The 16,140-nt window shown below is 51.1% G+C and overlaps 1 protein-coding gene across 1 annotated transcript; it reads left to right on the top strand.

The window, feature by feature from the left end:
- The first annotated feature begins 222 nt into the window (after positions 1–222).
- On the top strand, positions 223–4,659 carry POU3F2 (POU class 3 homeobox 2). The gene has a single exon (XM_066179519.1). It carries the CDS (start codon positions 295–297, stop codon positions 1,600–1,602), a length of 1,308 nt encoding a protein of 435 aa, XP_066035616.1. The 5' UTR covers positions 223–294; the 3' UTR covers positions 1,603–4,659.
- Positions 4,660–16,140: the final 11,481 nt, after the last annotated feature.

The following is a 16,140-nucleotide window of genomic DNA, read 5'->3' as shown; positions in this document are numbered from 1 at the left end:
TCGGAGTTGTGTTCCAGCGGGGGCGGGCCGGGGCGGGGCCGGGGCGGGGCGCGGCCGGCGGGGAGCGCCAATGGCGTGCGGCGGCGGCGGCGGTCGCCGGGAGCGCCGGCGTCCGTCAGGGCGCGGGGAGCCAATGGCGTGCGGCGGCGGGGCGGGGCGGCCGCGCGTGCCTTCGCAGTGGGCCCCGCCGCGCGGGCCGGGGGGGCGCGGGCGCCGCGCGGCGCCCGAGGCGAAAAAGTAGCTGTCAAATGCGCGGCGCCTTTAACCGGCGCGATCAGTGCGGCTCGGCGAGTCATGGCGACCGCAGCCTCCAACCACTACAGCCTGCTCGCCTCCGGCTCCCCCATGGTGCACGCCGAGCCGCCCGGCGGCATGCAGCCCGGCGGCGGCTACCGCGACGCCGGCGCCCTGGTGCAGGCGGACTACGCGCTGCAGAGCAACGGGCACCCGCTGAGCCACGCTCACCAGTGGATCGCGGCGCTGTCCCACGGCGGCCCCGGCGGTGGCGGCGGCGGCGGCGGCGGGGGCGGCGGCGGCGGCGGCGGCGGCGGCGAGGCGCCCTGGTCGGCGGGCGCGCTGGGCCAGCCCGATATCAAGCCGGCGGTGGTGCAGGCGGGCGGGCGCGGCGACGAGCTGCCGCCGCCGCCGCAGCACCCGCCGCCGGGGCGGGCGCCGCACCTGGTGCACCACGGCGGCGGCGGCGGAGGGCACCACGCGGCGGCGGCGGCGGCGGCGGCGGCAGCGGCGTGGCGGGCGGGCGGCGCGGCGCACCTGCCGCCCGGCATGGCCGCGGCCAACGGCGCGCAGGCGGGGCTGCTCTACTCGCAGCCGCCCGGCTTCACCGTCAACGGGATGCTGGGCGCCGGGCAGCCAGGGCTGCACCACCACGGCCTGCGCGACGCCCACGAGGAGCCGCCGCCGGGGCCGCCGCACCACGGCCCCGAGCACCCGCCGCCGCCCCACGGCCCTCACCCCGGGGCGGCTGGGCCGGCACCGTCCGCCGCCGCCGCCGCGCCCCCCGGGCCGCCGCCGCACCACGACCCGCACTCCGACGAGGACACGCCGACCTCGGACGACCTGGAGCAGTTCGCCAAGCAGTTCAAGCAGCGGCGCATCAAACTGGGATTTACCCAAGCGGACGTGGGGCTGGCGCTGGGCACCCTCTACGGCAACGTCTTCTCGCAGACCACCATCTGCCGCTTCGAGGCCCTGCAGCTCAGCTTCAAGAACATGTGCAAGCTGAAGCCTTTGTTGAACAAGTGGTTGGAGGAGGCGGACTCCTCCTCGGGCAGCCCCACCAGCATAGACAAGATCGCGGCGCAGGGCCGCAAGCGGAAAAAGCGCACCTCCATCGAGGTGAGCGTCAAGGGCGCGCTGGAGAGCCACTTCCTCAAGTGCCCCAAGCCCTCTGCCCAGGAGATCACCTCGCTCGCGGACAGCCTACAGCTGGAGAAGGAGGTGGTGAGAGTGTGGTTTTGTAACAGGAGACAGAAAGAGAAGCGCATGACTCCCCCGGGAGGGACGCTGCCGGGCGCCGAGGACGTGTACGGGGCCAGCAGGGACACGCCGCCGCACCACGGGGTGCAGACCCCCGTGCAGTGAACTCGCGGCGGGGGCGCCCGGCCCCTCCTCCTCCTCTCCTCCTCCTCCTCCTCCTCCTCTCCTTCCCCCAACTTTTGATTGTCCTTCTTTTTTTTCTCTTTTTTTTTTTTTTAATTTTATTTTCTCCTATCTTTAAAAAAGACAAAAAAATCAAAAAAAGAAACAAACGCGAACAAAAAAAGAAAAAACAAAAAGGGAGCGAGCGAGAGGGTGAAAGCGAATCACAGCGGACAGTCAGATAGACAGACAAAGCACCTGCACCACACTGTCCCTTAGACGGTAGGAGGTGTGATGCTGTATTTTGACCTTTCCAGGCGAGTGCCCGTGCACGGGAGTGGAGTGGGTACCGCGCACGGGCAGGCAGGCGGGCACCGGCAGGGCAGCGGCAGGCACCGGCAGGGCAGGCGCAGGGCGAAGCGGTTCGCACAAAACTCCCACACTCGCTGGCCAAAACATACGGCGCTGCCCTGCCGGGGAGGGGGCGGAGGCGAAGGGGGGGCACAGCCACCTCGGGTCCCCTCCGCAGCCCCCTCCCGCCACACAAAGGCAGATTGCATTGTGGAATGTCGCTCGGTGTTGGCACATGCTGCTGTGTTTATTTTCTGTGGATCCCCTGTATGAATATATGAAAAAAAAAAAAAAAAGAGAGAACTGAAAAGCTATCCCTTTTGATGTAGACAGTATTTAACCGTACCAATTTGCACTGCAAGAAAATCGAAGTTTACATAAACAAAATGTTTATTTTTTCTTTTTTTTCCCCTTCCTTTCCGACCTTAATTTTGCAAATGACTTGCATTTTCCACAGTGAGCGTTAGTCAACCAGTGACCGGTCTACAATATGTTGCTGTGTTTTAGCCTTTGCTTTATGTGTATATGTGAACTTTTGTTATAAACAAGTATTCTTAAATACGTGTAATGCTTATTTTCTCCTTTTACCATAGCAAAAAGAATTAGTCTATGTGTGTGTGTATGTATTCATATGCATGCATGCGTAGACATACATACATACACATATATATAATCTCTCTATATACACATATATATGCACCTCCAGCTTCCATTCTCCAGAGATGTGACTCTCGTAATTGTTTAATATATGCCTTCAATGGCAAGAGTCGAGTTTGGAGAAGGGAGAATAATGCAAATCAAGAAAGTAAACTTCATTTTCAGGCAGTGTGTCCGGGGGTCGAGGCGCAACCAAAGGGGGAGGAAAAGAATATGTGCAACCCTTCCAGACTGTGTCAGTGCGGGCAAGCAAGGCCTGGTGTGGGGAAGGCGGAGAGGGAACAACATGTTTCCAGAGTTTTCCCAGAGAAAGTGGCATTTCCTTAAGAGGGAAAGGGGATTATTTAGCTCCCCCACCACCGCCCCCTCAGCGCCCTTTCCTTCCCCTCCTCCCCCCGCGGCTTCCCTGCGTGCCTTTGGCATCCCCGGTCTCGTCGCCCGGGCCGATATCAGCCTCCAAACTTTCTTTTATTGAGCAGTTTTTTACATCAAGACAGAGCCAGGGAGAGCTTAAGGAGCTGCTGGGCCCGAGGTGGAGGTCGGGTGCTTATACCTGCCTGTAAACACACGCTGCCCCCTCCTCTCCAGAGAGACCGTGTGCATTTCTTTTTCACTTTACTTTTCATATTTATTTTTATTTTTTTATTTGTATCCAGCCCCTCTCCCTCCCCATCCTCCCCTTGTCCTTTGGTCAGATTGTGGTATAATTTATTGAAGGAAAGGACCAGTTTTAACTTGGGCAGCCTTGTGTCTTTCACTGGGGAATGAAATGAAATGGGAAAAAAATGCCATTTTTCAATCCGTGTTTCCCCCCCCCCCTTCACTAATAGTTTTAAAGTGCATTTCGTGACATTATCTTGATGAGAAATGGTTAACTTTCCAAAATAAAAAAAAAAAAAAGAGAAAAACCCACGGGAACAAAAAGGAAAAAAAAAGGAAAAAAAAAAAGGAAAACAAAAAGCTCTGAAGGGAAGCAGAGGAACGGGACCTCGGAGCAGCGCATGTATGTGCGTGTGTCTGCGTGCGTGTTTGTGTACTTATGCACACACACAGCTATGCATATACATTAGAGGAATTTTATGATAGTTATAAATTCATAAAGGGATCATTTAGTCAGCACAAACGGGTGCTATAGAGACAAAGCATTTTTTATAATCTAAAAGTTTACTTAGTTGAGTGTTGGACAATTATGGAGAAAAAAACAGTGAAGCATTCTCTCGCAAAACTCTCCTATAAATATTGCATTCAGTAGCTAAGGCTTTAGAATATGTTTCTCATTGTCTTTTAAAATGCCTGTGACACTGGGTTTTCTTTCCTTCTTTCTTTCTCCCTTTCTTTCTTTCTTTCTTTTTTTCTTCTTGGTAAGACAGATGATGATTTCTAAGAGGCACATGCATTAGCCTTTTTCCTGGTTTTCCAACAATTGTAAAAAAGATACGGGCACCAAGCTTTTCTCCTTTCTTTTTTTTTTTTTTTTTTTTTGTTTTGTTTTGTTTTGTTTTTTGTTTGTTTGTTTATGTGTTGAGCTGCTTGTTATTTAAAGTGTTGAGGACTAGCGCCTAGTGAAGTGAATCAGATCAGGGCAGATCCAGTGGTAAAGGGAGGAAATGAACTTTCAGACACTTATTAATATGTGCGTAAGGTCAGACAACGGAGTCGAGAGGATGTTTGAGAAAGCCTCAAACTCCAAATAGGTTTACTAAAAAAAAGTTACCACACAAACCTTACCACTATGTATATATGTTTAATATTTGTCCTTTGAAATGCAGAAATAGTTTCAATGTTTTCTTTGTCTATTTTTCTTTTTTTTTTTTTTTTAATGCTACCCAGGGAAATATTTTCATATCATTTTTAAGTGGCCTGCCTCAATGTATATTTATTTCTTTTAAAGCAAACAGGTTCTGGAAACTGTTTTTTCTGTAGCTTTAAATGAGTAGGTGAACAAAATCTATATGGGATGTAATTTTTTTTTTGTTCAGTCTCTTTAAAAACACTTTGTTTTGGTACATTTGGATGTGCTTGTGGGGAAAAATAAAAACGCAGAGATCCTTATATATTTATGTTAAAGTAATATTTTATTATCTACATAAAACAGAAATGCACAATACCTTCATAGTTTCTTCTAATTATTGAAATATCGTTATTTTATTTTGAAAGATAGCACAGATTTGCATAGCTCTTAAAATCTGGAGGGAGAAGACCCCAGTACTTATACTGAGCTGATTTCTGTGTAAAAGCACCGCCGTTCCTTTCTATTTCGTGGAATTTTTGGAATAAATTTGATGCCTATACCGAGAGGTTCCACGCTTGTAACTTTCAGGGTACGGGAGGAGAGCCTCGGGAGCTGTGTTCATTATGTCTCTGAGCATATGAACCACAGCCGTGTGTTTTAGAGCATTGATTTCTGTGCGGGTAGGGCTATCCTGCCTTTGATGCTGGTGGGGAGATCTGCTCCTCAAGTTTGTTGCATGTTCTGGCGGAAGGCATGGGGGAGAAGAGATTTGACTCTTCTCGGTCCCTTTTTATAATTTAACATCTGACTCCTTAAAAAAAAAAAAAAAAAAAAAAAAAAAAGAGAAAAAAGCAAAACAAAAAGGCGGGGCTTAATGATGAGAGTACCGTTTGCAGGAGGGAGGAAGAACGCGGCTGCCCAGCGGGGCTGCGCACCCCCGCGCCGGGCCGGGCCGGGCCCCGCGGCGATGGCCCCGCTTTCACCTTGGGTGTCTGCGGCTCCGTGCGGTGACGAGCGGGTCGGTTTTCCCGGAGGGGTCTCAGCTGGGGACCCGCGGGGCTGGCGCGCTGACAAGCGACGTCCAACTGCGTAGTGTTCGCACGCGCGGCGGTGTGTTCTGGTCTTTCTTGGCTGGCTCGGTTCCTTGAGTGCGATATCCTGCTCTTCTCCCTCCCCCCTCCTTCACGATAGTTTCTAGGCTTATTAGATTTAATCATCTTTTCTAACTTCTAGTCAATATTACACTCATCCCGAACAGATTCAGCTAAATGATCTTATCAATAGTTTCGAAGAGAAGTGACAGAAAGAAGAAGTGTTTTGTGACCGCAGACGTGCTGACGGGTAAAATGTTGAAGCTGGGTATGGATTTAAAAGTCCTTGGTCAATAGCCCGCGGAACGGGCTGTGGAAAGCGAGCAGCCTCTGCCCTCTGCAGGACACTTGGGTGGGCGCCCAGGGAATATTTTCCCTTTGACGACAGGGCCCCGCTATCGGGGAGCGCTCCCGTCTCGGGCGGACAGGAGGTGACTAGGATGGACGGTGCCTCGCTCGGCGGGGCAGGCCCGGCGCCGCGGGGATGGCCGGCTCAGCCGGTGGTGGAGTGGCGCGGCCGGCCGCTGCTCGGGGCCGGGCCGTCCTCGGCGGAGGTCCCGGGGCTGCTCCTCCGGGGCTCTTTGCCCGGCGAGAGGCTGGCCTTAAGGGAGCGACTTCGTTCGTCCTTCCGGACTGGTTGTGGGGAGGCCGGCTGGTTCGGAGGTCATTCTTTTTATCTCCTTCGGTCTCTCGTTTAATATAAAGGAGAGGGGGAAATGGAGCAGCTATAGGATGCTCTTTCTGCAGGTGGATGTCAGGGTGCGCGGCAGCTCCTCGGGCCCCCTTGCTCTTATTTCCAGCAGGGACACTCTGTTGTAGGTCAGATGTCAACAACAAAAGCCCTGTTTCCTCGGTTCGCTCTCTCTCTGGTGGAGACCGAACCTGGAAGACGAGAGGAGACGGTATATCCTCACGTCTGTCAGTCTTGTCACCCCCAGCGTCTCCAGCCCCGCAGGGGCGAGAGGCAGCAGTCGGTGCTGCCCGACCCCGGGAGCCCCGGCCACCGCCCAGCTGCGCCGTCTCTCCTGAGAGTGGGCAGTGGGGGGCCGGGGTTTGGAAAGAGAGAAGCGGAGGAAGGAGAAATAATCCTACAAATTCCCCAGGCTGCGGGGCAGGCCGTGATGGTGTCTGGCCAGGTGCTACCTTCGGGCTGGGCAGTTTGTGTGAGCCCCGGCGGGGGCAGAGGCCGCGGTTGCCTCCGGCTCCGCCCTGCCGTGTCTCTCTCCATCGGGCTTTGTTGGTGGCAGTTCGGGGTTGCCCCGTGTCCCCATCTCCAGTGCCCCGGCTTCCGAGCACGCTTCTGGCCGTCGCCAGGCTGCGAGGGTAGAGCGGGATGGTCCCGGTTGCCTGCGCCTTCCCGGTCTCCTGCCCGCGGCCTGGGACCTGGCCCCAGGCTGGAGCTGTTCCCTGCGCTCCGGCTGATCCGATGGGGGAAAACCCTCTCCTGTCTACCCCTGTCTGCCGGGCGGCCCCAGGCCTCGGGGTTGTCCCAAGCCGCGTTGCTGGAGATTTGGTGGCTCTTTGTTGCTGTGCCGTCGGTGAGGGGGTTAGAGGGCGGGTGACCCGGCCTGGGAAGGGAGGCGACGGCCTCCGGTGGGAGATGAGGCGTGGGGGAGAGCGGTGACCGGCGGGCGGGAGAGCTGGGCTTAGTCCGGCTTAAACCTCTGGCCTCAGATGCAGCAGTGGGGGAGGGTGGCGGGCATGGGGGGGTCCCCTCAGCCCGAGCTTGGGCAGCGCCTTGCGGAGCAGGGAGCGGGGATGAGGAAAGAAGGAAACTGCCCGCGGCTTTTTGGCGGTGGACGGGGCAGTGGTGACCTTCTGCTGCCTCCAGAACGGAGCCTGGGCGTTGGGGTCTGTCTTGGGAATCGTGGGTCTCCCGCCTCCCCTGGCTCCTGCGGGCGGGTGTCTAGTTATTGTGCGCTTCAAAAGGGACGCGGCCTGGGCTGCCTCCCTGGCTTTGAATCTAGAGACGGAAATTTTTTTTAAAAAAAAAAAAAAGAACAAATTTTCAGAGTTGCAGACGCTAAATTGGCACTCTGTGCTCGGAGCATGGCCGGGCTGCCGTCGGGGATGTAGGAAGGTGTTCCGCAGAAGCGAGTTTGCCCCTGCCTCGGATGGGCGATGCTGAGGGAGCGGGCACTTCTCCAGGGAAAATTAGAGCAAAGCCAAAGCGTGCTTTAGCAGAAATGGTAAAACAAAAAACTCGTCTTCAGACCCGACTTCTCATCAAAAACTATAGACCAAACAAGTGGGCTTTCCGGCAGGCGTGTCCCAGCTGCAGCGCGTGGATTCTCCCGCCGCAGTCGGCCTCAGCCCGTGGCCTGGCCCACGCTGTGGGTCTCTTCCTTCGAAGCGTTTATTTCTCCCTGCAAACTCTCTGTAAATACTTCCGAAACTCGGCCGAATATCCCGAGTATGCCGGGATTTCACGCAGGGCCCCCGGGGCCGGGAAGGCCGCCTGAGCCGGCGCGGAGCCCCTTCCCCCCGCAGCGCCCCGGTGCCCGCGCCGCCAGACCCGACCATCCCCGCGGGACGCAGGCGTCGGATCCTGCCCTCCCGTCGGCGGGCAAAGAGAGAGAGCGATGAGGCAACGGAGCGGCCGAAACTGTGCCAGCGTTGCCGGCAGCAGCAGCGGGTCGGCGGCGGGCGCTGCTCCCCGGCCAGGGCCCGGGCGGCTGGGGAGGGGGCGCCGGGACCCCTTCGCCCCAAAGAGACGCCTTTTTTGGCCCGTGTCTGCCTGGCCCCGTCCGTGCCCTTGCCGGGGCAGAGCCGCTGCCGGCCCGGAGCAGGAGCTCTGCCTCCCTCCGCGAGCGGGGATGCAGGGCGTGGGGGCCGCCCGGGGAACCCCATCGCCTCTGCGGCGGGGCCGGGGCGATGCGGGCCGTCCCAGCGCCGGGCTCCAGCCCCCGCCCGGCTGCAGCTCTCCCGGCCGTCTCGCAACGTCCCGCCCGGGCGGGTTGAGCTGTACCGCTCCGTGTGTCCCTGGGCCTGTTCGCACAGATGTCATTTTTAAGGATTAAAAAGGGAGCAGGCCGGTAGGAAGTTGGAGGCCGGTGTTTCTCCCCCTTCTCCTCGCACGGCGGTAAATCCTGGCAGGCAGAGGCAGCTTGTAAAAGTGATGACGAGACCGCTCTCCCCCTCCTCTTCGCCGTCCCCTCTCCTCCCGTCCCGGGAGTTGTAAGAGGCGCTCGTCTAAAAGTTAGGACTTGTTTTTAGCCAGCCTGACTCATTCATTAATTCTCTTTCCCTCCTTGATTCATTCATGTCTACAGTCATTCATTGCCAAGTCCATGGAGGCATCAGCTCCTTGGTCAGTAGGGGAGACGTACAAACAAGGATGGTGCTATTTATTTCCCTCTGCCTGTGGATTTCTAAGACGTTCAAGCAGGCACAATCATTAAACTAATTTGTATTTGATTGTTTGGGCGGACGAGGGTGAATTTTATTGCACTAAGCATTCAAGCACGCACGCATCGCTGATTACCAGTATACATTAAATAAAGTTGTTTGTACACATTGTCTTACCACATATAGGCAGTCTTATTATTCTAATTACTCTAATTAGTGCATTGAAATGTTTTCTACTTGATTTGAGGAGACAGTGATTAGTTCTATTACTTCTTTTAACTCTTATTTCATGGAAAACTGTTGATGCATGTTCCAATTACCTTGTTTTTCTCTTTAATATAGCGTGGGCCAAAATTATTATGAAATTATATCGTTGGTGGGTAGAAACATTCATTTATTTTCCCTTCCTTAAAGAACTTCCATTTTTTTGTACCCACCACCACCAGATAGAACACCCCCAAAGCCTTCACAAGTAATTATTTCTAGTCAAAGCAGCACGTTTCTTCTTTACAATTTCTTCTGCTATTGCTTTAGTACTTTGTGGTTGTAGTATTAACCTTTATAATGTTTTGTGGGGGTTTTTTTCCTAAAAAGAAAAAAAAGAGCCTGACGTATACTTCAGGCAAAGCTATTTCATAAGTTTTAAACTAAGGTTACTATTAATTGATAGGATCTGTTCATCAAACATGTTACTTCAATAGGGAATTGTAATTAAAACCTTAATTCCGTTTGAGACTTAGTTTTATCTTAAGCACTTTCTTGAGGGATTTTTCCCCCCCTTTTCCTTGGCGGTTGCCGTTTGAAGCACGGTGGTGGTACAGAGCGGAGCCCAGATCCCACCAGAGCAGGGAGGTTATTTCGTTATCAAAATACCCATCTTCACTATTGAGCCAGTTGAGGTTTTGTGTCGAGTTTTGGGATGTGTGTGTGTTGGCCTTTTGTGTTAATGTGGCGGCCACTTAAACCCAGACGGTGACAAAGCGGGCGTCGGGGATGGAATCTTGCCTTTCCTTTCACATTACAGACAGAGAGACTGGCTATTTTTCGGTCATAAAAATTCTACGCTTTTTTGTTTTGTTTTGTTTTGTTGGAGTTTCCCCCCTCTACTTCAGGTTAGTTTGTTTAATAAATACGAACGGATTGGGGGGAAATAAAGAAGGGGTGGGAGAGAAAAAAAAAAAGGAAGAAACTCAAACCATCCCTTAAATTCTTAGAAGTCCAGGTCTGGAGGGAAATCTATGGAGTTACATAGGTAAATACTGTGCCTAGGCTGCTTATACTTTTAATATTTAAACTGGGATTATAGGGGATCTAAAGACGCCTTCCTAACCTTTGCCAATTGCCTGTGCGAGGAGAAACCCCGCAAGATGTACAAAGGGGCGAGACGCCTTCCCACTGCCTCTGATAAACGACTCCGCCGCTGGTGTGGCTGGGGACCGACTTTCCCCCAAGGTCGAGGCTGACGGGGGACAGGCAGCGCTGGGGTTTGGAGGGTGTTTGAAGGCGGGGGTCCTGTTTCTGCTTCCCACGGAGCATCGTCTCGCCCTGCTCCCTGGGCCGGGCTCAGCGCTGGCAGCGCTCCGGTCCGGGGAAGGCGCCACGGGCCGGGCCGGGACTGGGGCCGGGATTGGGGCAAGGATTGGGGTCGGGATTGAGGCAAGGACTGGGGCGAGGATTGGGGCCGGGATTGGGGCAAGGACTGGGGCCGAGAGCGGGGCCGGGGCCGCGCGTGGAGCGCGGGCGCCCCCCAGCGGCCGCCGGCGCCGCGGCGGGGACTCCCCGGGAAGGGCCGGGGAGCATCCAGCGTCCCGCTCCCGGACACCTCGCTCTCCCTGCGCACAAGAACGACGGGGTTGGCCTCAGGGACACCCGTCGGAGAGGTCGCTGGAGCCCGTGGTGCCTCTGGGAGGGGGATGGCAAAGTTGTGAGTACGCTTGTTGTCTTCCCTTCCTTTTTTTTTTTTATTTTTTGGTGGTTCGGTTTTGCTTTGTTTGCTCTTTGTTTGCTCTTTGGTTGGCGGGGGGTTCGTCGGATTTTTTTGTTTGTTTGTTTCTTTTTGATTGTTGGTGGTTTTTTTTAAATAAACACACAGAAAAGTCTAAATCCCACGTTTAAATTGTTGCTTGTCCTGTCGTCTGGATGGGAATGAAAAAAAAACCAAAAACCAAACACCACCACCCAGCAAGTCTATGGTTTACTTGCAAGCCCCTGAAAACTGGGATAGGTGCTATTTGCCTCGCTTCCTCCTCCTGCTGGGCAGGTGTGCAGTCCCTCAGACTGGCAATTTCTCCTCCAGTTCAGGCATGTTGGATAGCAGGACAAAGCTCTGTCACCTCTCCCTGGTGCAGAAGCAGACCCACGTGGTCCTATGGAGTGGGACACCTGTAGGGCTTGGCTACTCTTACCACGCTGTGTGGGCGCGATGTGGCTCCTGCCCTCAGGCTTGCAGGGAGATATGAGCCCAGCACCAGGCATCCCGCAGCCTCCGGGAGCTGTTCCCTGCCCACCGCACATCCCCCGGCAAGCGAGGGCACAGCCGGGGCAGCGGGAGTGGGACAGGTCCTGGAGCCCTGAACACACCTCTGCCAGGGCCTTCCCACAGGGCTCCCATCTTCTAGGAAGGCAGGGGGCTCAAATCCCACCATTTCACCAAATGGCTTCTGATCTCGATGAAGGCAAACCACCCTGCATTCCAGACCGGTGTCACCAAACGCCTCCAACAAAATCGCAACAACCCCGAAATTTTCCTCCACTGGATGAACCCCCCATTTCCCAGGAACAGAGATCTGAGGACAGCCCTGGTCTCCTGCAGGGCCTGTTTTGTGCTGGCTGGGTGCTCTCTTTTTACACCCAGGCCCAGGACAGCCTCCCCAGGCTGCTTGAGAGGTGTTAGGGGTTCAGCTCTGTCTGGGCCCAGACCCCACAGCAGCGCGGGCTGGTACGACCACACAGGTTTACATCTTGTGTTTATTTCAATGCTGCCGGTTTGTAACTACCACTTGCCACACTGTGTATGTAGGTGCTGAAAATGTTAAAATATTGTGAATATCAAGAACCCAAGACATTCAGACATTCTGCTACAGCAGACTTCATTGCACTGAAAACTGATAAGTGACATATCACGATCTCAGAGTCTCTTGTTAACTCAACAAGCAAATTGAGCTGAAATGAAACAAAACAAAACACCCAAGACAGATTAAGTTTTAGAAAGAAATAAGCATTCTGCACAGAGCTAATCACACTACAGGCAGCCAATGCTGTAGCGCTGAGCAGACATGGGAGAAAATAACCTGTTTTCCAGCTGAACATCGATGCTGGACTTGTTCAGATAACAGAAACGAGATGCTGTGGGTACAGAAGGAATTGGAAAGGTAAGCCGTGGCTACATCTTCAACTACAGACCAAGCCTGTGTCTGTCCTACCTGTGGAGATAGCTCAGTTCACAGTAGGTAAAAAACCATAACAAAGGTTCAGCCTCTAAAGGGAAAAACTGGCTTTGTTCCAGGGACCCTTCCTAAACCAGCTGATAAGTAAGGATTGATTTATTTGCTAAAAGGTCTGAGGAGCTGGAGAACACTGGGCTTTTGCATACTAATTTTGCGTACATGCTCAGTATATATATCATATCCCAAACCAGAGGTTTTTAATTTTGGGTGGAATCAAGGTCTTTAGCTTAAAGCAGTCCCTCATTTAATTATGCATGTCTGGCTCTATGAATTGGGCAAGAAAGAGAACAGGCAACCCAGCCTGCCCACATGCCTTGCCAGCCAAGAGAAGGGAGTGTTTCAGAGTTCCTGCAGAGAAGCCTTCAGTCCACTTGGCTTTGGTCCTGCCTCCTCTCCAGCTGACCATTCAGAAATACAGGCCCAACCACAGTAGGGGCCAGGCCACTTGAGATTTTATATCTATAGGTTAAATCTCACTCCCCTTCTCTTCCCACAGGCTCTACCCACAAGGCTGAAATCAATTTCCCTCTCCCCTGCCTGGCCCAACACCGTGGTTCTTGCCCTCCTGCCTCTACAACTCTAGTGAAAGGGCAGAAGGGGGCTGACCCCAAGAACACACACATAACCCTGCAGCTAAGCCTCAGCTATCCCTTCAGTTAATTCCCCTTGGCCTGAATCCAAGGCTCCCCACATTCCAGCACTGCTCTACTGCCAAATTTGGACCTAACTCTCACCAGAGGAAATAAGGCTAGCTGCAGTAGGCTCCCACTAGTCCCAAACATGCAGTCTACATGGCCACAGGCTGTTACAGGCAGGGAAAAGCCCCATCATTTACATGTGTTGAATGACTTCTAGCTTAGGTAAAGTTCAGCAGTGACCAGAGAGTCTGGGGTAAGAAGGACACACTATGGAGTTTGCAGGAGTCCTTAGAGGCTGCAGCTGCAGCAGCTGTGAGTGTTGTAAAACAAGAATAACAGCCTCATTGAAATGTTACAATTCCAACCTGTTACCCAATACAGAAGAGCATCCCAAGGGAATATGGACCATTTTCTCATATCTGTTTTGAGACAAGATATAGCATTGCTATTTCTCGGCCAGAGGGAACAGCCTCTGCCTTCCCTGGATAGATCCTGCGGTTGTGTGTGAACAGAGCCACAACAGACATGAATCATTCAGCAGCAGACAGAAAGATGCAAGAAGCTGGAATTCCCTCACTCTTCCGAATTTAAGCTCATTATTTTAGGAGACTTCTGGGGAAAAGTGTTTTGTATAAGGAGACAGTGCTGTTCTGAGGAAAAAGATATGCTAGGGAGCAAGGCAGCACATGTACTTCCTTGCAAAGAGAGAGGAGACTGTATGTGTTCACTTAGTCCTCTACAATATTTAAGTGAACTGAAAGATGTAAAAACTGCCTAACGGCTGTCTGTGTGTTTAGGAAAAGGCAAAAAGACGGGTTGAAACCCCACCCCCTCACAACCTATTAGGTGACAGACAGCACTCGATCATTAGCTGGAGATCCTTAATCTGTGCCTCCTTTACAAAGACCTGCCACTCTGAGCAGAGGAGACACAGATGTGAAAGCCTCTGTACCTTTTGGGGAGCAGCAGAACACCCATCGATCAATATTTTAACTTGAAAGCTGCCATAATTCTCTGAAAAGACTGAATTATTTAAAAGTATAGATATAAAAAAATCAGAGCAGCATTGTAGATCTCTCAGTTTGATCTGTGCCCACAATATTTTGATCTTACAAATCCTTTCTCTTAGTCAATTCAAAGATAGTGATTTATTCTTGAACAACATTTTTTCTCCATAAGTCTCATTAATAACAGATACAGTAAATACTACCTGGTGACACACAAATAGAAGATTAATCAGAACTGTTTTAAGACTCCTCCCTAGATCAAGCAGCAGCCACAGTACTGATAAAAACATAGTCCAGGGCACCTGAAGGCTACATCCTACCAATTTTTTTTCCCTTCCACAATCACTTTAAAAAGAGGAGCATCTTATACTCAGCACTAGGTAGAGGCTCTAGAAAAGATATCTGCTGGGGGAATGAAAGTTACTGCAAGGCATCATATCAAGTCTATCAATGAATGTTATGGAGGAAAAATAGACATATGTTGAAAATAGCATGTCATCACCTTCAATGAACCCTCCCTGTGATAGCTGAATAATTTTGCAGACAAAGCCTTTGCAGTTACTAAGCAGAAGCAATGGCAAAAACACAATGAAGAGTTCTCTAAACAGAGATAACACACAGTAAGTTCTATGAAGTTTATCCCAAACACAGTAATTTTCTTCTAGATTCTTCTATGATATGCCTTCTGTGCTACAGTAATATTAACATTTATTATTAGGGTACTAGAAAAGATAACCTAAGTTGATTGTCAGTCACATCTTTCTGTCACATTCTGTGTAGTTTTTGAATACAGACAATTTAAGGCCTATTATCGGGGGGGGGGGGGGGAGGGTGTTGGTTTTTTTTTTTTAATTAATATTTTATCTGTGGTGCACTTTGAGCCCTGAGTTTGTAGCCAGTTAACAAGACTGAATCTAAGCATGATTCATCCTTTTCACAAGGAAATGATGGAGACTGCATCACTGGGCTGCAACTGCTTTTAGAGACCTACTGGCCTGAAGTTTGAACTGAAATTGTTTGTTCATTTGCATCCAGAGGGGTGGATATGACCTTGCTACAAAAATGCTGCTGCATTTATTTTAACTTCTGAAGATACTTGTCAGTTCAAAACTGCCTGGTCACAGCATCAGGGCATTTTTACTTCTAGCTCTAAAAACTGTGAGGGAAAGCATTATGTTTAAATCTGTTTGTAATAATAAATGCCTACATGGTATATGACAACATTTGATTTTACCAGTGAATAAACAATTGCAGCATGCATGGTATCAGATCTGCAGCATTCTGTTTAAATTTCAGTCAAGAGTGCCAATTGCATTGCAAAGTAACAGAGATAAGTTTGCATTTTTTAATGTTTTCACAGAACACTAAGCTTTCCTCCCTCTACCTGGACATAGAGCAGGTAAAAGTATGGGCATGGAAAACACGCAACTCCCTAAATTGCCCAAATAATAATGCACATCTTCCAAATAATAATGTAAAGAAGTGTATTACAGGCTCTCAGGCATTAAAGTCTCCAAGTCCTGAAGTATTTTGAAATCTGAGTTTATCTGCGTAGGTTTTCAAACTGTTTGCATTGCCAGAAGTGCCACAGAGAGGAAAAACAGACACCTGACACATTTCAGATTTTTGTGTGAATTTTCAATACTGCAAAACAGGTACCACAAGAAACAGGGCCATCAGAAATGATGCCTGAAACTGTACTTTAGCAGGTGTCAAAAGTCAGCTGTGTTTTGTCCGAATACACAGAAGAACCCAGGTCCAGTCTTGTTCTTACACTTCTGGATAATCATAAGCACCAGCAGCTCTAAGTTGATGCTAGAAGACAGTTTTCGCACACTTGAAATTACACTGGCCTCAGGCAAAGCTGTGATACAAAAACAGAACCCTTCAGGAGGTGGTGGAGATTGAAAGTCTTCTTAAGAGTTTCTTTAGAGATGTTAGAAAACTCAAAGCTCTGTATCTGGTTAATTGCCTTGAACAATTAATACTATCAGGAGAACCTAGCACTCGAAAAATTTGTCGAGAAGAAAATCGGAACTGATTAAATCAACATCAACTTTGGAATCCATAAAACCACTCCAGATAACTCATTCAAAGGAGGACAAACTCTTAGCAAAGCAGTTGCTCATTTTCAATTCAACATTTGGGTTGTTCTTGACAAGTACAGTCCAGTTGATCACATGTCCCCTTCTGGTGCCCATTTTCAAAGCCATAGAACTCTTAACATTTTTGCTAAATTCAGAGTTTATCATGTTACTTAAGTTCCACATT

This window comes from Chamaea fasciata, unplaced genomic scaffold (assembly GCF_029207755.1).
Source record: "Chamaea fasciata isolate MVZ Bird 193981 ecotype frontalis unplaced genomic scaffold, bChaFas1.0.hap1 SCAF_3, whole genome shotgun sequence".
Lineage (NCBI taxonomy): Eukaryota > Metazoa > Chordata > Aves > Passeriformes > Sylviidae > Chamaea > Chamaea fasciata.
The sequence above is the reverse complement of the archived record's forward strand: the minus strand, read 5'-3'. Positions and strand labels throughout refer to the sequence as shown.